The following is a 20,836-nucleotide window of genomic DNA, read 5'->3' on the forward strand; positions in this document are numbered from 1 at the left end:
AGAACAGAGATATATTTTTAAAAATAAGCTGAATTTAAATTGAGCTACTCTTCCTCTTACATTAAAGAAAATTTAAGCCAAATCATTTTAAGAACACAATCTTGATTTTCTTGCTCTGAATTTAATAAAAATGTTTATTAAAGTTCATATCTTAAAGTTGGCATTGAATCTGAGGGTTACATAGCAGTTTGCATCCAGTAGTTTTTTTGGGTAACACGAATATCAGTATGGCCAAAGGTTAGCTCATTTCACTTTTGTGTTACAAATTAATATTTTTAACATGCAGTGTTCCTGAATAGGTATAAAAATTTTCTTGTAATTATTTTGTTTAAAATAATAATAATATCATAGTCTCAAAACACATTCAGAAAAGGTATGAAAGTTAGGCAGGGTGAAAGCTTCAGTTCAGTTCATTCCTTGTGTGTCCTGAGTCGTCATCCTTTCCTGTTCATAAAATTATGATTCTTATTGTAGTTGTTAAGTTTTAATGTTTTAATACGGCAACATATTAACAAATTGTTGATAGAGGCTTTTCAGTTTGCTCAAGATTATGAATTGTAAGTGGAATGAAGCAGCATTTCCAGTTGACAAATGGATCCACAGGTAATGCAATATCTTGCAAATTAAGCTTGTGACAATTAAACCAATAAACTGTAGCAATGAGAAAACTATTGACAAAGTACAACCACGGAATGTTCATCTCAATATACGCTGGAATCTGTACTTTAAGTAAAAGGATAATTACTTGAAGTAGTACAAATGGTAACCAGGTACCAAGAAAACAGATAATGAACTTGGGCAAGAGTGTCTTTTTAGAGTTCACAGTATAACTAGAGTGGGATGAATAGGGAAAATATAAGATAGTCTCATTCATATAGGACGTTATCCTCATAGCCTGTATCAAGGTAGTAACTTCTGACCAAGAGGTTATAAAAGCTATAAATAAGATAATCACCATGGAAAATGACAGCCAGTAACTCTGAAAGCTAATGTAGAAAGGACATTGATGAGAAGAGACGTTCTGTGTCTTCAGGCTTTGGTAGATGGTTGGATCTCCTAAAACATAAGCAAGGACTGAAATCCAAATTAAAATTATTATAAAAAAATAAAATAATTTTTGCCACTTAAATGGAAGCTTGGTGGTATTAGAGAAATTGAAGTAATAATCTATACAAGCTATCAGGAAAACTGGATAATGCAAAAAGCCGTAAGTAAAAGAAATAATTTGAGTAAATAGGCAGATGTGGTATGTAGTAAACCTAACGCCTAAAAGTACAAAATCTCTGAAATACGATATAAGGGAAATGTTCACCAAAAGTAGAAGATCAGTGAATGCCAATGAAATGCAAAAATACGCCATAAAAGTTTGATAGGTGTTTTTTCTTTTCATTGCTAGTGTGAGGATATTTAGTAATATTTTCCCAAGTATAATCAATAGCAGCAAACAGTTGGCATTTAGGGGCTGATTTGCTTGGTGTAGCTGGTACTGAAAAGAGCAGTTCTCTGAAGAAAGAGCAGTCATATTTTTAGTTAGATTTCAGAAGGCTGGCTGAAATACATATGATAAAACACTGCTTCCCTTTATTTTCCATTCCTGCAAAGAAAAGTGAAAAGAAAACCTTGATGTTATCTTGATGCTCTCTCTTTTAAAACTTTACAAAGCAAGCACGTCTGTTCTCAAAAATCTGATTTAATCCATTCATTTTCCCCAAGTAAATATATAAACAGGAATTTATATTTTTCATGATACTTACAGAATACAGAACATGATCAAGAAGAATTAATGTGTATACACTGGTCATTTTTTGAGAACCACATGGTCCAGAACTCTCAGATCTATAACTAAAATGTCATATATAAGTTGCTAAAACTTCTGTATGAGTCCAGGGTTTTTTTGTTTTTGTTTTTTTGTTTTTTTGAGGACGATTAGCCCTGAGCTAACTACTGCGAGTCCTCTTTTTTCTGAGGAAGCCTGGCTCTAAGCTAACACCCGTGCCCATCTTCCTCTACTTTTTTTTTAATATGTGGGACACCTACCACAGCATGGCGTGCCAAGCGGTGCCATGTCTGCACCTGGGATCCAAACCGGTGAACCCCAGGCCGCTGAGAAGTGGAAAGTGCGAACTTACCCGCTGCGCCACCAGGCTGACCTCTGAGTACAGGTTTTAATAACTTGTGTAAATAAGTAGAAAAATACTTTTATCTAGCAAAGCCAAAACACAGGCTTAAAATAGCAGCCTGATAGAAATAGTCAGAACAATCCCACTCTGGCTCCAGACAAAATTACCCCACCCGCATTTTTGTCTTTTTGTCAGTGAAATTTAGAGGTAATGCTTATGGGGTCCTTTACTATAGCCGTTTTCAAAGCTTTTTAGCTGCAGGATCATTATTCAGATTAAATCTCTAAAGCTCAAAGATATAAAACAGATGGTTCAGCCAAAAACAATGGGGACATTAGTAAAGGAAAGAAAGATAAGATTTATCTTCTGGAACATGATCTTTCAGATGGGGCACCTGGAGAGATGAGAGAATATGGGAAGGAATAGGGACTGAGCATGGACATCTGAGACCATTAAGAAGTGCTAGGTAAAGGCAAAGGAACAAGAGTTGAGGCTTGAGTGATAAGTGCATTCGGAGGCAGGAAATAGATGATGACAAAAGAGAAAGAAATCAGGAAAGGAAAGAAATTAAGGAAATTTATCCTAGAAAAACCCTCCAGTTGATTTCTGCAAGACTGTTCAACCACAGAGTTTATAAATAACCAAACCAAACAAACCCCAAATGATAACAACAAACCTACCCACAAATGTCAATAATTGGGGATGGGTTAAAAATGATACATGGTATCATTCTTATGATGTACTATTGTGCAGCTGTTAAAAATGTTGCTCAGGATAGGAGGAAGACAGTTTCACTCTACCTTTTCTATACTTAAGACTTATGAATTTGTTACATGTTAAAAAAGATAATATAAATTTCCACAATATGTTAAGTGAGTTTCAGGTTAGGAAATTAGGCAGCAACATGTCATTTATTTTTTTTGGCTGAGGAAGATTTGCCCTGAGCTAACATCTCTGCCAATCTTCCTCTGTTTGTTAGTATGTGGGCTGCCAGCACAGCATGGCCACTAGCAGAGTGAGGTAGGTCTGTGCCTAGAAACCAATCCTGGGCCACCGGAGCAGATTGCACTAAACTTAACCACTAGGCCATGGGGCCAGCCCTGTCATTTAATTTTTGAGACACTATACATATATATCAAAAGACTAAGAAGGGTACACATTGAATTATTAATACGGTAATAGTATACTTACAGGTTCTTCAGAATATGTCAAACTTTAAGGAAAAACGTAAGTAAGAGAGTATCAAGTCTGAAAGTGAGAAAACTGAATTTGCCTAAAAGCAGATAACTGATGGTTAAATAATTTCAAGGGACTAGTGAGGATATTGTCTGAGGGTGAAGAAAGGAAATCAGTGTGGGAGAGGGCTATCAGTTCTGCCTGACAGATCAAACCTTAACTTGACACAGTCTCTCCTAGTTGAGTAGAGAGTGCAACTCTTCTAGGCCCTGACTTTGAGCTGTGTTTGTCTTTTCATTGTCCAATTTTAGCAAGAATCCTGCTAAGTCAGGTTAACCAGAATCCCCCACCCTCCGTATCTGATTAGGTTCCTCACCCCCCACTGTCCCCCACTGTCCCCCACCGTCACCCAGGTGATGTCTGGTCACCCTGGCCTGCCTTCAGCAAGACTCCTGTTAGGTCGAATGAGCCAGAATCCCCTCTTATCCCTGATGTTTCCTCCATAATATTCCATCCACTGACCCCCACCTTGTTCCTGGCTATAAATCCCCACTTTTCCTTGTTGTATCAGAGTTGGACTCAATCACTCTCCCACTGCAGAACCCCACTGCAGTGGCCTTGAGTAAAGTCTGCCTTACTGTTCTTTACCGAGGGTCATGAATAATTTTTTCCTTAACATACTCTCATGGCCATAAATCTGCTGTGTCATAAGCTCACTTATTAAGGTACACAAATTATGTATTTATACACACACATCTTTACATATATCTTTATATATGTAAAGATAGTTTTAAAAAGCACCCAATACCTATTTTCACAACCATAGGTATAAAAGAACCAATGAAACAAGTTCTTCTGTACACTCAAATTTTTTCTATAATTAAATATACTATATAGTTTAATGACCCTCTCCTGAAAAAGTTCCATTCCAGATTTGATATGCAAGGGCACAGATTCTTGGCTACCCCCTTGATGAATGCCACTAACCTTATAAGTGATGTTGCTTGGATAGGAAGCCTAGTGGAATGGTAAGACCATATAAAGTCCTCCTCATGCCAAGAAAAAAACAGGCTTAGTTTTAAATAGTAAATGTTGGTTTGAATGGGAGTGAGGAAGGGAAATAGTGTGGGTTCCAATTTTTAAAGACTCACTTTTTATTTTTTTATTATTTTTTTTTCAAGACTCACTTTTTAAAAAAGTATCTTTAAAAGAAATCTTAAAAAGTAATCTGTATAAAATGATTTTATCCTTTATAACTCGTATCAAAAATTAAATAAGTAAAGCTCAGAAATCTGTTTAAGTAGGCAACATCCAAGGGATGTTTCCCAAGTTTCCATTTCATCATTGACTCTCAGAGTGGGGCCAACTGTAAGGCCAGAAAAGCAGGCTGGTCCCTGGAGGAGGGAAGTGACAGAGTGTCTCCAAGGGGCTAAGGAAGGTCAGCAAAGGAGGAGGACGTGGAGGAGGAGGATCAGCTACGGCCTTCTGGAAGAAAGACAAACAAGTCTGAAATGGAACACATAAGAGAATCAGAAAGCTGGGAGAAACTTAGAGATGAGGGGGGAAGAGGCCCAAGGAAGATGTCCAACCCGAGGCAATAAAAAGCAATCGAAAGGAGATATATTGGAAAATGAGTTTTTGTTCATTTTACAGTGGTTCCTGAATACCATGATCATGGAAACAAATCAAAACTTTCTTAGGTGATACCAACCTTATATCCCACTTCCCCCACAGCCCACTGAAAGCATTCAAAATTCCAGTATTTGTTCTTTAAACGTCCCAGAACAAGACAGAAATCCTTTGATGGGCTACCTGTCCCAAATTTTCCCTTGAAAAATGTTCACATTAACTACAGAGATTCAGAGATTTACAAGATATGGTTCTTCTCCTGAATGATTTTTTTAAACTACTTATCAGTCAACTCATATGCTTCATATACAACTTAAAAAGTTAGTGTGGAAGTCCTTTTCAAGGCCTCTCTGTGCTTGCTGTATGATCTGACCAGTTGAGAAGTATGAGCAGGGCCTGAGGGAAGCAAACCACAAATTCTTATCATGGACCAGTCTCAGCTTTTCTATTGATAACCCTGCTAGTTCTTAAGAACCACCATACTTACTCTGCTTTCTCTAGTCGGGCTTTCTTGGCTGATGATCTTCCTATTTTATTTCAGTTTTACTGCCTTCAGTAATCTTACTTTCGGTTCCTGGCATACCAGAATGCCGTGTGAATAAGTGCTGTGTGAAAGATAGAAAACAAAAATAACCATCAATAGCCATTAATAACTGGAGTTCAGTGTAAGGGACTCCAGATCTCTGCTTAGAAAAACTGTAACTTTCTGTGGGATGGGAGCCAGTAACTGACTGCTGCTATTCTTTCCAGCAAAAGGAGGAAAGGGGGTACTTAGATCGAAAGTCCACCACAGACCCTGTGATGCGGTGCATGTAACACGGCATCTAGTGAAAGAAACCTTGCTTACATCACACAGTTCACTCACAGGCTTCAGAGTCTAAACTAGCAGTTCTCAAACTGTTTGATTTAAGGACCTTTTGATACTTGTTGCATGTTAGCAATAAGTAACATTTTTTTAAATGAAAAATTAGCATATTTTCCCAAACAAAAAAATTTAGTCAGCAGAGTGGCATTGTTTCCCATTTCACAAATTGCTTTAGTGTCTGGCCCAACAGCAGATGCCTGACTTATCTGCATTTAATCAGCTGCGACATCACACATCATGTAGCCTTTGGAAAGTCCTCTGTATTCATGAGCTTGAGAGTAAAAAAAGGTAAATAACTTCATAGTATTATTATAATCAAATAGTTGTGCTATGAAATATCAAAAGTTTAACAAAACCATGTGCATTAAAGAGTAGGATGGGAAGAAGATGGGCACAGTTAACATTCTGGTCTACTATTGTACAGAAAATGGAATTCACACTATAGCGGGATTTGCTGAGCCTCATGTGTGGAGAAAACCTGGGGGTGAAAAATGTATTGAGCCTTGTCTAGGGTTTCACATACCTTTAAGGTAATCCTTACAACAATCATGAAAGGTATATATTCTTTTTTGCCATGAGGAAACAGGCTCAGAGGTTAATAAGCACATTTCCTGAGGCTGCACAACTGACGTGTGTTGGAGCTGAAGTTCAATCTCAGATCTGGTTTCAAAGCTCATGTTCAGTAAGTCAGTTATGGCTCAGCTCTCAAGTGCAATGTAGAAGGGATCAGAGCGTTCCCGAAAGGTAACATCCAAGTAAGAGTGACTGTTGATTATTGGTACCCAAAGGACCATAACTAACTGAGCTGTTTGGATAATGGAATTTTACTCCTCCAAGAGGTAAATACACTTTTCAAAATGTGGTCCTTGCTTGATGTGTCAAAATTCAGTGAAAAAATACAGTGTCATTCAACTACAACAACATTTAAGGAAACGTGTTTTCATTTATTTACATATAATTAGATTCAATATAGAGTAAGGAAATATAGAAAATAAAGATTTTTATTTAACTTATTTTTAAAAGTAGGTAATATAATTTACATGGTATAAAACAAGTTACAGAAGTGTATATAGTGAAAATTACCCCTCCTACCCACTCTTCCAGCACCCCTCACCCCCACTCACCACTCTCCAGTCCATTTCCGTCCCTAAATAAAACCACTCTTCCCAGTTAATCGTGTATCTTTCAGAGACATTCTCAAGTAAAGTTTTAAAAAGATATCTGAAATTTACATGTTGTTAAGGCAACTAGCAAGGGATCTTGATTTTCTCTTTCCCAGGTCTCATTTATACACTGATAAAATCAGTTAAGGGTTGCAAAAGTAGAACACAGTGAAATACGAATCACTGATGGGTCAGACCACAGGAGTAATCACCAACCCAGACGTAAGGCTGGCCATGAGGAAGATCACTGGGGCCAGGAGAGGACAGGAAGTAGGGGTTATCTTGGACGAGGAGGACAGGTGACTTTCACCCTTTTCCTGGGGTACAGACTTGTAGTGCTCACTCATCCCTGCTTCTAGGCCCATGGGAAGAGTTTAGTTCCCTGACGCTTACAATTATGAGGGCCCACGTGGCTAATTCTGGCCAACAGGCTGTGAGGCCAAAGTGTTTAACTGCAGATGGGAGCCCCTCAGTCCTCTCCCCTCCCTGCCGCAGGCAATGACAAGGCCGTGTGTTCGAGATAGTACAGCTCGTGATGGTGGAGCCCTGTGCACCTGGGTCCTTGGGTCCTTGGGACTGTGTGGAGCAAAGCCGCTGAGGATTCACAATGGATGTAAAGTGTGAGCAAGAAGTAAAGGCTTGTTGTATTAAACTGCAAGGATTTTGTGATTATTTGTTATGGCTTATCCTGACTAATGTAATTCTTTATACTTTATAATCTCTCTACCCTTTGAAATTTTTTTTTAACATTTAGCATGTATTATTTATATTGTCAGAATTTTTAAAAAGCTGTACTAGAAAAAAGAACTTTGAAAAGCAACAATGCAAGTGTCAGAAAATTGGTAAAATCAAAATTCAATTTTAATACCAATACATTAATTGCTTTTGCACTGTTTTGTTCTGATTTTCTTATATTTGCCTATGTTGGAAAGGAAGTCTTGATTCAGTGACCTAAGTTAATACCTTAAGAAAAAGAAGGGTGAATTAAACCCAAAGTAAGCTAAAGGAAGGATAAAATAGCAGAAAACAATGAAATTTTTTAAACAACAGAAAAACCAATGAACCAAAAAGCTAGTTCTTTGAAAAAAACAATAAAATTGATAAATCTCCAGCCAAACTAAGAACTTCTTTCCAAATTAGGAAAGAGTAACTTACCAAATCCTATAAACATTAAAAGGATAATAAAGGACTATTATGAATAACTTTATTCCATTAAGTGAGACAACTGTGACCAAAGAGACAAATTTCTGGAAACTACCAAAACTCATTTAAAAAGATCCCTAATAAAGAAACTGATTTTGCACTTTAGAAACCTTCCCACAAAGAAAACTCTAGGCTCAGATGTTTCCATTGATGAATTCTACCAAACGTTTAAGGAAGAAGGACCAAACTTAAAGAGAACACAAGAGGAGAAAATCACCTCCCAACTCATTTTACAAGACCAGAATTACCTGATACCAAAACCACAGACATTTTAAGAAAACTACATTATAAGTCAACATCCTTGAAGAACATAGAGTCAAAAATCCTTAATAAAATACTATCAAATTAAATCCATCAATATATAAAAAGTAACATATCCTAATAGATCACAGCCAATGCAAGCTTGCTTTAACATCAGAAAATCAATGTAATTCATCATGTTAACAGAATAAAGGAGAAAAGCTATATGATCATCTGAATAGACTAGAAAAAGCATTTAACAAAATCCAACATGATAAAAACTCTCACAGACAACAGAAGGGAACTTTCCAACTAGATAAAAAGCATCAATGAAAAACCTACAGCTAACCTCATGCTCAGTGATGAAAGAGTGGCTGTTTTCACCCTAAGACCAGGAATAACATAAGGATGTCCACCCTCCACTCCTACTGAAAATTTTATTGTAAGACCTAGCCAGTGTAATAAGGCACTAACAAGAAATAAAAGGCTTGTAAACTAGAAAGAAAAGTAAAACTGTCTTTAATCATGGGTGACATGATCATGTACTTAGAAAATCTAAGGAATCTACAACAAAAGCTAATAAAAGTAACAAGTGAATTTAGCAAGGTTACCTTTAGAAATGTTTGTACATACTAGTAATAAACAGTTGGAAAATGAAATTAAAACATTTACAATAGCATCAAAAATATGAAACATTTAGGTATAAATTTGACAAAGCACATGCAAGCACAGTATTCTGGAAATTTTAAATATTGCAGAAAGAAAGAAGATCTCAATCAATGAAGACATACTGTGGACTGGAAGACTTGGCAAGTTTTTTGTAGAAATTGGCAAGCTGATTCTACAATTTATATGGAAATGTAGAGGACCCAGCAGACCCAAAATGATTTTTAAGAGCAATGAAGTTGGAGGACTTACACTACTTGATAAAGGTACAGAAATGAAGAGGGTGAGATCAGCATAAGGATGGTTCTGTAAAGCTAGGGAACAGAAGAGGATCTAGACACGGATCCACACACTTATGGTCAATTGATTTCCAACAAAAGTGCAGGGTAATTCAACGGGGGAAAGGAGAGTCTTGTTTAAAAACGGCACTGGAAACTGGATATCCATATGGGAAAAATTAATCCTTCCATCACACTACACACAAAAGTAAACTCAAAATGGATCATAAGACTAAATGTAGAAGTGAAACTGAAATTTCTAGAAGCAAACAGGAAAATCTTTGTGATCCTGGGTGGGTGTACGTCTCCTAGGACTGCCATAACAGATTACCACTGGGAGGCTCAAAACAACACAAAGTGATTCTCACAGTGTTACAGGCCAGGAGTCTGAGAGCCAGGTGTCGGCAGAGCCACACTGCCTTTGAAGGCTCTAGAGGAGAATCCTTCCTTCCTCTTCCAGCTGCGCCTGGCTCCTGGCATTCCTTGGCTTGTGGCAGTGTAACACCAATCTCTGCCTCCATCTTTACATGGTCTTCTCCCCTGTGTGTGTCCTCTCGTCTTTTTATAAGAACGATGGTCACAGGATTTAGGGCCCACCCTAATTCCGTATGACCTTACCTTAATTACATCTGCAAAAACCTATTTCCAAATAAGGCCACATTCTGGATGGACATGAATTTTGGGGGGACGCTAGTCAACCCACTATAGGAGGCATAGCTTTCTTAGGACATGCACATGTACTCATGCACATATACAAATTGATAAATTAGACTGTTAAAAAACAAACACTTCTCTTTAGAAGCATAGTTAAGAGAATGAAAAGGTAAGGTACAGACTGAGAGAAAATATTCACAATAAATATCTGACCAAAGACTTGGATCTGGAATATAAAAGGACTCTTACAACTCAGTAAAACAATTAGCCCACTGGAAAAATGGGCAAAAGATTTAAATAGATACATTGGGGAAATGAAAATGAAAAGTACATGAGATGCCACTGCACACCCACTAGAATAACTAAAATTTAAAAGACTGACAATACGAGACCTCTCAGGCATTGCTTAAACAATTTGGCAGTTTCTTACAATGTTAAACATTCAATTACCATTTCCTCCAGTAATCCTACTCCTTGGTATTTACCCAAGAGAAATGAAAACACCTGTCCACAAAAAGAAAACACACGTACACAAATGTGTGTAGCAGCTTTATTCATCATGGCTCCAAACTGGAAAACTCCAGATATTCATGAGTAGGAGGATGGATAAACAAATTGTAGTATATCCATACAATGGAATAGTTCTCAGCAATAAAAAGGAATGAGGTACTGATACCTGCTACAGAGGGATGAACCTCCAAACATGCTGAATGAAAAAACCTGACACGAGAGTACAGACTGTGTGATTCCACTTATATGGAATTCCAGAACAGCAAAACGAATCTGTAAGGCCAGACAGACCATCGGACCAGGTCGGGCAAAGAGGCACCAGGGAACTTTCTGTAGAGGTGGAAATATTCTATATTTAGATTGGGGTGGGTTGGCCAACAAGTGTGTACATTTTTCAAAATTCAAACTATACACTGAAAATGAGTGTGTTTTATTCATTTATTTTTACAGATGTTCATTTCACAGTATTGGACATAAAGCAAAAACCTGGAATTAATTTAAATATCCAACAGTAGGAAATTGGCTACATAAATCATGATACAACTTCTAATGAAAGATGGCTTTTTGAATAAATGCAATTACCTCTACTCCCTCTCGTAACACCACTAAAAGAACAGCAAATTGAGTTTGTACCTGATTCTAAAATGAACAAGCAAACCTAATTTGTCACATTTGAGGACACTAGGGAACCAAGTCACTATGTTTTTAAACTGGTAAATACAGGGAAAGAATCAAGCATTTTTCTATACTAACTATAGCACTTGGTGATGAAATACTAAGTGAGGAGGTGTTTACCTTTATAGAAGTACTCTAACTAATAAGTGAGTAAGGAATAATACAAATTGAAAATCACCATTTTGCAACCCCTGATGCACTAATGGAGGCAGCTAGTGATCATCACCAGCTACTAACATCCAAAGGGAGAGATGGAAGGATGCACCACTGCCTAGGAAGCAGACTCGCCCGAAACTTAGAAGCTGATCGAGACTGTAGATTCAACTACTTATTTACAAAAAAGAGAGGACAAAAGAACATGTTAAATATACCTCCACTAGATGCAAAAAGCAAAATCCAGATGGTAGTAAACTCTACAAGGCAAACAACTTGTTTCTTCAATAAATTGTATCAATGACACAAAAGACTTAGATATATCAACTAAGTGCACTGTGTAGAACTTATCTGAACTCACTGAAACAGGCTTACATTTATAAGACAATTGGAAATTTGAACACTGACTGGAAATCTAAGGATATTAAGGAATTATTAATTTTTGGCATGATAATGGTATTTTGTTGTGTTCCCCCCAAATTTCTATGTTGAAGCCCTGACCCCCAGTACCTTAGAATGTGACTCTCTTTGGAGATGGGGCCTTTAAAGAGGTCATTAAGATTCAGTGAGGTCGTATGGATGGGCCCTAATCCAATCTGACTGGTCTCCTTATAAGAAGAGGAGATTAAGACACACAGATGCTGGGGATGGGCACATGCAGAGGAAGACTCCAGGGATGGGCGCATGCAGAGGAAAGACCATGCAAGGATGCAGCTGGAAGGTGGCTGCCTGCAAGCTAAGGAGAGAGGCCTCAGGAGAAACCAAGCCTGTCGAGACCTTGCCCTCTGACTTCTAGCCTCTAGAATTATGAGAAAATAGATTTCTGTTGTTTAAGACAGCCTGTGGAATTTTGTCATGGCAGCCCCAGCAAACTAATACATATGGTTACTTTTTTAAATTATCATTAAAAAAAATACACACTGAAATATTTACAGATGAGGCATCTTCTCTGGAATTTGCTTCAAAATAACACACCATCTGTGTTTGGTGGGGAGTTGATGGGAGTGTAGATGGGGAAGGATCGCCCATGGTTAATGGTGATTCTGTCTAGTTGTATGTATGTTTGAAATTTTTCATTTTTTTTAAAGGCACAAACCTCCAAGGACAAAATGCAATAGTGGACACTGGCAAAAACAAAAAATCCAGAGGCTGGAAAATGAGTGGTAAATGACTTAGCACTTTGCTGCACAAAGTGTGGTCTGAGGAACAGGAGCACAAGCAGTACCCAGAAGCCCGCTGTAAATAAAGGCAGGGTCTCAGTCTCCAACTTGCACCTGCTGAATCAATTTCATTTTTAATAAAATCCTCAGGTGACTCATATATGCTAAGAATAGACTCAGGAAAGCCAGCCATGGAGAAAGCACAATGGCAAGCTAGCTTATACCTCAGGACCCTCAAAAGGCTCAGGTATTGTTGGCCCAGGTAACTTTGGAAAGGGATGTAAAGACAGGGCTAAAAACAGGAGGATTCACTGTAAATGAAACAAACAGACCTCAGATCCCTTCCCTGACTCACTGCAGCAGGTGACTGTCTCTCCCCAACCAGGGAACAAGAACGAGGTTTTCCCCTCTGAAGAGGGTAACCATGGGAAGAGATGAGGATGGAGTGGTCCCATGCTGAAAACGGGGACTGAGTAAAAATACATACATTAAAAGATGACACCTCTCCAGCCTTCTTTTCCCCATTTGGATTTCAGGAATACTATTATCACAAAACAAAGATCCAAAACTCCTTCTCTGGGGATCAGTCAAGAAATATCTAAAGATACTGACATTGAGTCTTCCCTAAGGAAACATCCTAGATGAAGCCTTCCTCCTAAGTATGACTAGACATCCAAAGGTCCCCAGACATTCAAAGGAAATCTCTCTTATGAAAAGTCAAACCCACAAGGAGGAAAAAAGACAACTTGGAAGAAAGAGACAATGGTAGAAGAAAACTTTATTTAGAAATTCATTGTTTTCAGGCAGAAAATACTGCATCCATGAAACAAGAAGAGGAGGCTACTCCCAACACCAACAACAGAAAACAGGAAAGCACTCTTGGAAAATGAAAATATGATGGCAGAAATGATAAGCTGAACAGAAGAGTTAGAAAATAAAGTTCAGGAAATGTACCAGAAAACACAACAAGAAGATAGAGAAAAGGATAAGAAAATTAGAGAACCAATCCAGCAGGTGCAAAATCTGAATAATGGGGGTCACAGAAAGCAAGAACAAACTGGAGGGGAAGAAATCGAATAAAAGGCTGTAACATTTTCTAGAAATTTCTGATGGTTTTTTAAGAGTGAAAGAGTCTATCAATGCCCACCTGGGAAGAAAACAGACGTACGTTACAGCACATCGTCAGAAATTTCAAAACAGTGATAACGGAAGAGACTACCAGTTTCCTAAGAGAAAAACCACCAACAACAGGTTTTATATAAAGAATTTAGAGATGGATATAAAGAATTTAGAGATGGAATGGATATCCTGTAAGTTAAGGGAAAGAATAAAGCATTTACCCTGCCTTATATAAGATGTACCACTGGGTAACCAAGTAGTAGATAAGAGGAAGTATCTCTTTAAAGAGTGTTCTGATTTATAAATAAAAAATAAACTGTAGTCTTAGAATTCCACCACTGCAACCAGCTCTCCTCCCTCCACCTTCCACCCGTGAATTTAACAAATGTAGACAGACATCAAGCACCTACTGCTATCATCATCACAACAGCAGAGAAACCAGACATTTCATGCCCCCTGCAGACCAAACCTGAGTCTGATCAAATCTCTAGATCCAGCTGCCAGTTTGCAAGAAATACAGAGGACACACAACTGGGAACAATCTAGATTTCTATCAACAAGTGAGTGGACAAACAAAACAGTGCTATCATCCATGCAATGGAATGCTACTCAGCAAAAGAAAGGAAGGAACTATCAATATGCAGGCAGCAACACAGAGGAATCTCAGAACAGTTATGCTGAGTGGAAGAGGCCCGGCAAAAAGAGGAATGCACGCTGCGTGATTCCATTTATATAAAAATCTTAAAAAATACACACTTACCTATAATGACACAAAGCAGATCATTAGCTGCTGAGGAGATAGGGAGGGGCAGGAGGGAGAAGTTACAAAGGGGCACAGGGAACTTCTGGGGTGACAGGTTCACTATCCTGATGGTGGTGGTCTTTTCATGGGTGTAGACATAAGGCAAAAATATCCAATTGTACACATTAAATACATGCAGTTTACTATGTCTCAACTGGACTTCAATAAAGCTGTTTTTAAAACAGGAAAGAGATACAGCAGCCAGAGGGACATCCTGAGCTGTACCACGAGTGTGCAGTCAGTGAAAGTCATGCTGTGGAAGACTCTAAAGGTCAAATGGTCCAGTTCTTCAACCAAAGAACAAGGGGAAAAAAGGAATGGAGAAGTAATCTATAGAGTAAAAAAGAGACTTAAAAGACATCTCAAATAATTACTTTTTAAAGGGTAAGACTAAATTAAAGTCTCCAGGGATAAACATTTGGGTGATGAAACTGCTTTTTAGAAATGCAAGAAAGTGGGGTGCCAGCCTGGTGGCGCAGCAGTTAAGTTCACATGTTCTGCTTCTCAGCAGCCCACGGTTTGCTGGTTTGGATTCTGGGTGCAGACGTGGCACTGCTTAGCAAAAGCCATGCTGTGGTAGGCATCCCACATATAAAATAGAGGAAGATGGGCACGGATGTTAGCTCAGGGCCAGTCTTCCTCAGCAAAAAGAGGAGGATTGGCAGTAGTTAGCTCAGGGCTAATTTTCCTCAAAAAAAAAAAAAATGCAAGAAAGTGGTTACTCTATGAGTCAAGTTATTTTGGGGGCGAGGGATGGCATTGGGAGCGGTCACAAGGAAGGGGCTTATGGCTCAGAGTTCTAGTTCCTTACCTGAGGGGTAGTTAAATGGTGTTCACCTTATGATCACCTTATGATTCATTAAGGTATACATTTTTGTGAATGGCTTTCTGTTTCTGTATTTTATTTTTCAATAAAAAAATAAAGAAAAAAGAGTCAGGATGGGGTCAGGCTCTTCAGCAACACTGGAAGCCAGGGATAACTTTGACCTTAAGAGAGTGATAAATTCAACCGAATAAAAAAACAACACTTTCTGGCATAAAAGCCACAGGCAAAATCAAAAGAAAACAACAAACTGGGAAAAAACATTACAAAACACTAATCTCCCAAATTTGTAAAGAACTCTTGGAAATCAGACAGGAAAAAGATCAAAAGCCCAATAGTGAAATTAAAAAATGAGCAAAGGCTGTGAAGAGACAATTGACAAAAAAAGGATAAATGGGCTTTAAACATATGAAAAGATGGTCAACATCACCTATAAAAAGAAAAAGAGAAATCTAAACTATGTTTGCCTCTTAAAAGCTAGGGAAACTCCCACAATTCACAAGCAGAGTACATCTGTGAGGCTGCAGCAGTGTAAATGGTTTAACTCCTGTGATGAGCCATCTGGCAATGTCTACCAAAATTACAGACATATATGTCCTTTCAGCCAACAAGTCCCTCCTAAGTAATCCTATAGATTTACTTGCATGCATGAAAAATTGCTTATAAGATTATTCATGGAAGCACTGTTTATAATAACAAAAGATTGGAAACTACCCAAATGTCCACCAATAAGGAAACCTTTAAATGAATTATGACACATCTATCCAATGCAATACTGTGTAGCTGTCTTTTAAAAGTGACACATCTCCAGGATACACTGCTAAGGAAATAACAAGATACAGAACAGTACATAGAATACACCACCCTTTGTGTAAAAGGGGTGAGGAAAAAGCATACATAGTCAAATAAGTTCCATATATGGATAAAGAAATCCTGGAAGGACGCTTAAGAAGTGAGAAACAATGGTGACAAGGGTAGCAACTTGGCAGATGGGGCCATGGATGGGATGGAGACTTCAATATATACTTTTTTCCTAGTAGTAAAATTCTCCTGGGGGGCCAGCCCCTTTGGCGAGTGGCTAAGTTTGTGGGCTCTGCTTCGGCAGCCCAGGGTTTCACTGGTTTGGATCCTGGGTGCAGACATGGCACTGCTCATCAGGCCATGCTGAGGTGGCGTCCCACATAGCACAACTAGAAGGACCTACAACTAGAATATACAACTAAGTACTGGCAGGGCTTTGGGGAGAAGAAGATGAAAATTCTTCTAACCACCTGATTGTATTAAGTATTTGAAAAGTTAAATACACTGAAAAAGGAAAAACTAAATAAGTTATCTACAAATTGGTACAACTCTCAACTATACAAATGATTTAAGTATTCCCTTTACTTTAAAAAGCTTTTAAGTCTTTAATGAAAAAATTAATATCCAATGTAGAATTCTACACAAGCTAAATGGTCAATTAAGCGTAGATATAAAACAAAGCCATTTTTAGGTATGTGAGGTCTCAAAAATGTTTGCATCACATGAAGATCTTAGGAAGCCAATGGAAGGCATACTCCGTCACAATGAGGGAGTAAACTAAGAAAGAGAAAGACTGGGATCCAGGAAACGGGGGATGCGTTAGAAGAGAGGAAGGAGGATCCTTGGGTGGAAGGAGATTATCTCCACACCACAGGTGGAGCGCACAATCTGAGCGAGAGCAGGCCATATGGCCACGGGAGAAATTTCCACAAGATGGAAACTCCAAATACCTTTGAATGTACTTAAAGAGATTTACAGAATAGGGAAGAGTCTGTGGTTGAATTAATGATAAGTATAAAGAAACAAAGAAGAAAAAAGTCCACTCAAAGGAAAACAAAAATGTTGTTCAGGAAAGGAAATGAAATTGTAATATATGACCTTGGTTAGCTGTGGAGAGTTTTTGCAGTTAGAATAATGTTAACACTGAATACGGATATAACCACAATTAATATCATAGTTACATTGACAGCATGGGGTCTGGGAAGTGTCCATGGTTATAGTGACGGTGGATGTGGGGCTTGTCAGCAAGGTGGAAGAAGCCTAAATAATCATCTTCCCTTTGGAAGTCAACAGGTAATGCTTAAAGTGAAAACCGTAATATGAGCATGTTACGGGAGGTACGAAGGTAAATACCATCAGTTATAGGAGGTGAAGTTGCCTGTGGAGAACAGGCAGAAAAATGGATTTTTTCTTTTTCCTCCTGGAATAAGCCTTGTGACCCAACTAGATAATCCTTTGAATAATGTACCTTTGTTACTTGAGTAAAAATTAAAATTTATTTAAAGAGAAAAACAAAGAAATTTCATTTTTAAACAAAAGACTGTATTTCACCTACTGTAGGTGTTACAGGTCACTGTTAGCAGGCAGTGGCTGTGCGGTAACTGTCACTGCCTATGCAGGAGTGACCTCAGTGGTTATTCCTGGCGCCATGACTGGGCAGACGCCATCACTCCGTGTTCTGGTCAACTACAATTTAAAGACCATTTGAGGAGTGCTGGTTGCTGTTTGAAAATCTCTATTGGCACTTTCTGGTGAGATCAGGAAGCATCAGAATTTGCAGCTTGGAAGAAAATCTCAGATGTAATAAAGGAACACTTTTACACTTTTTTTTTTTAAAAAAACACCTTTTTGGAATATAATTCACATGTCATACAATTCAGCCATTTAAAGTGTAAAATTCAAAGGGAGTGGAGCACTCCTAAATGCTGTACTATACAAAGCGTTTGACGGCACAGAGGATGGTACCGTGGGGGAAAACATAGACACTGAAGACTAAATTGAAATGTAATTTAGAAAAGCTGGACATTTAATGTGAAGAAGTGTTAGGAATACCATCACCAATTTATTTTGCTTAAATCTTCCTAATTATGCATATACAAAACAGATATGATGAAAACAAACTGACTAAATAAGTCTAAAGGAGCTCTTTCAATAAGTATAAATAATTCTAAGTAAAAAAACTGCATCATAATTTGGCAGGATATTTTTCTTTTTGGTGGTACATCAAATAATGATGTTTTACAATTGACGGGGTGTTAGAGTGGATAAAATATGGTAATAAGACTCATACCATAAATAAAAAATAAATAAATAAATAAAAAAGAAAATATACAGAGATGTTATATAACCATTTAAAATGTCTTTGAGGACTATTCAATGAAATGGAGAATTGTCAATCATATAACATGGAACAAAAGGAAGGAATATAAACCATGATTGGTATAATTCAATTTTGTTTAAATATATGTAGACTGGATGGAAATATACAAAAGCTTAGCAATGGTTGTCCTAGGTAGTGTGGTCCTATAGGACTTCTTTTTGTCCCTATATTTTCCCACTTTTCCTACAATGATTTTTGATTTTACGATTGGGTAGCCATTTTCCTAAATAACTATACTACTACTATTTTACCCATGAAATTAAATAGTAACATAATGATAAGATCTAGTACACAGTTCATATTCAAATTTCCCCAACTGTCCCAATATTGTCCTTTACAGCTTTTTAAAAAAATCCAAGATCCAATCAAGGATAACACATTGCATTTAGTTGTCATGTCATTTTCGTCTCTCTTAATTTAGAATACTTCCCTGCCATTTTTTTTTTTATTGAGTTACTGATAGGTTACAGTCTTGTGAAATTTTAGTTGTACATTAATGTTTGTCATTCGTGTTGTAGGTGCACCACTTCACCCTTTGTGCCCACCCCCCACCCCACCTTTCCCCTAGTAGCCACTAAACTGTTCTTAGTCCATAATTTTAAATTCCTCATATGAGTGGAGTCATACACAGATTATCCTTCTCTAGCTGGCTTATTTCACTTAACATAATTCCCTCAAGGTCCATCCATGTTATTGCAAATGAAATAATTTTGTTCTGTTTTGCAGCTGAGTAGTATTCCATTGTATATATGTACCACATCTTCATTATCCATTCGTCTGTTGATGGGCACTTAGGTTGCTTCCATGTCTTGGCTATTGTAAATAATGCTGCAATGAACATTGGGGTACATAGGACTTTTGGGATTGCTGACTTCAAGCTCTTTGGATAAATACCCAGTAGTGGGATGGCTGGATCGTATGGTAGTTCTATTTTTACTTTTTTAAGGAATCTCCATACTGTTTTCCACAGTAGCTGCACCAATTTGCATTCCCACCAGCAGTGTATGAGGGTTCCTTTTTCTCCACAACCTCTCTAACATTTGTTACTATTAGTTTTAGATAGTTTTGTCATTCTAATGGGTGTAAGGTGATATCTTACTGTAGTTTTGATTTGCATTTCCCTGATGATCAGCGATGATGAGCATCTTTTCATGTGCCTATTGGCCATCCGTATATCTTTGAAGAAATGTCTGCTCATGTCTCCAGCCCATTTTTTGATTGGGTTGTTTGATTTTTTGTTCTTGAGTTGTGAGAGTTCTTTATATATTATGGATATTAAGCCTTTGTCAGATATATGACTTGCAAATATTTTTTCCCATTTAGTGGGTTGTTTTTTTCTTTCAATCCTGTTTTCATTTGCCTTGAAGAAGCTCTTTAGTCTGAGGAAGTCCCATTTGTTTATTCTTTCTATTGTTTCCCTTGTCTGAGAAGGCATGGTGTATGAAAAGATCCTTTTAATACTGATGTCAAAGAGTGTACTGCCTACGTTTTCTTCCAGAAGCCTTATGGTTTCAGGTCTCACCTTTAGGTCTTTGATCCATTTTGAGTTTATTTTGGTGAATGGTGAAAAAGAATGGTCAATTTTCATTCTTTTACATGTGGCTTTCCAGTTTTCCCAGCACCATTTGTTGAAAAGACTTTCTTTTCTCCATTGTATGCCCTCAGCTCCTTTGTCAAAGATAAGCTGTCCATAGATGTGTGGTTTTATTTCTGGGCTTTCAATTCTGTTCCACTGATCTGTGCACCTGTTTTTGTACCAGTACCATGCTGTTTTGATTACTGTAGCTTTGTAGTATGCTTTGAAGTCAGGGATTGTGATGCCTCCCGTTTTGTTCTTTTTTCTCAGGATTGCTTTAGAAATTCGGGGTCTTTTGTTGCCCCATATGAATTTTAGGATTCTTTGTTCTAATTCTATAAAGAATGTCATTGGGATTCTGATTGGGATGGCGTTGAATCTGTAGATTGCTTTAGGTAGAATGGACATTTTAACTATGTTTATTCTTCCAATGCATGTACATGGAATGTCTTTCCATCTCCTTATGCTATCATCCAATTCTCTCAGAAAGACCTTGTAATTTTCATTATATAGGTCCTTCACTTCCTTAGTTAAATTTACCCCAAGGTATTTTATTCTTTTTGTTGCGATTGTGAATGGTATTGTATTCTTGAGTTCTTTTTCTGTTGGTTCATTACTGGAGTATAGAAATGCTACTGATTTATGCAAATTGATTTTATACCCTGCAACTTTGCTGTAGTTGTTGATTACTTCTAACAGTTTTCCAATGGATTCTTTGGGGTTTTCTATATATAAGATCATGTCGTCTGCAAACAGCGAGAGTTTCACTTCTTCCCTCCCTATTTGGATTCCTTTTATTCCTTTTTCTTGCCTGATTGCTCTGGCCAGGACCTCCAGTACTAT

General features: G+C 37.7%; 1 protein-coding gene across 9 annotated transcripts in view; it reads right to left on the reverse strand.

Moving 5' to 3' along the window:
* Positions 1–105: 105 nt before the first annotated feature.
* The window catches only part of GPR160 (G protein-coupled receptor 160), a 48,855-nt gene continuing 28,124 nt past the window's right edge, over positions 106–20,836 (reverse strand). For all 9 annotated transcript variants that reach the window (XM_046657822.1, XM_046657823.1, XM_046657815.1 and 6 more), the window contains 2 exons: positions 5,413–5,530; positions 106–1,594 (listed from right to left, as the gene is read on the reverse strand). In XM_046657822.1, the coding sequence (XP_046513778.1) occupies positions 509–1,522 (1,014 nt within the window). In that variant the 5' untranslated portion in view covers positions 1,523–1,594; positions 5,413–5,530 and the 3' untranslated portion in view covers positions 106–508. The remainder of the gene's footprint in view (positions 1,595–5,412; positions 5,531–20,836) is intronic.

This window comes from Equus quagga, chromosome 4 (assembly GCF_021613505.1).
Source record: "Equus quagga isolate Etosha38 chromosome 4, UCLA_HA_Equagga_1.0, whole genome shotgun sequence".
NCBI lineage: Eukaryota > Metazoa > Chordata > Mammalia > Perissodactyla > Equidae > Equus > Equus quagga.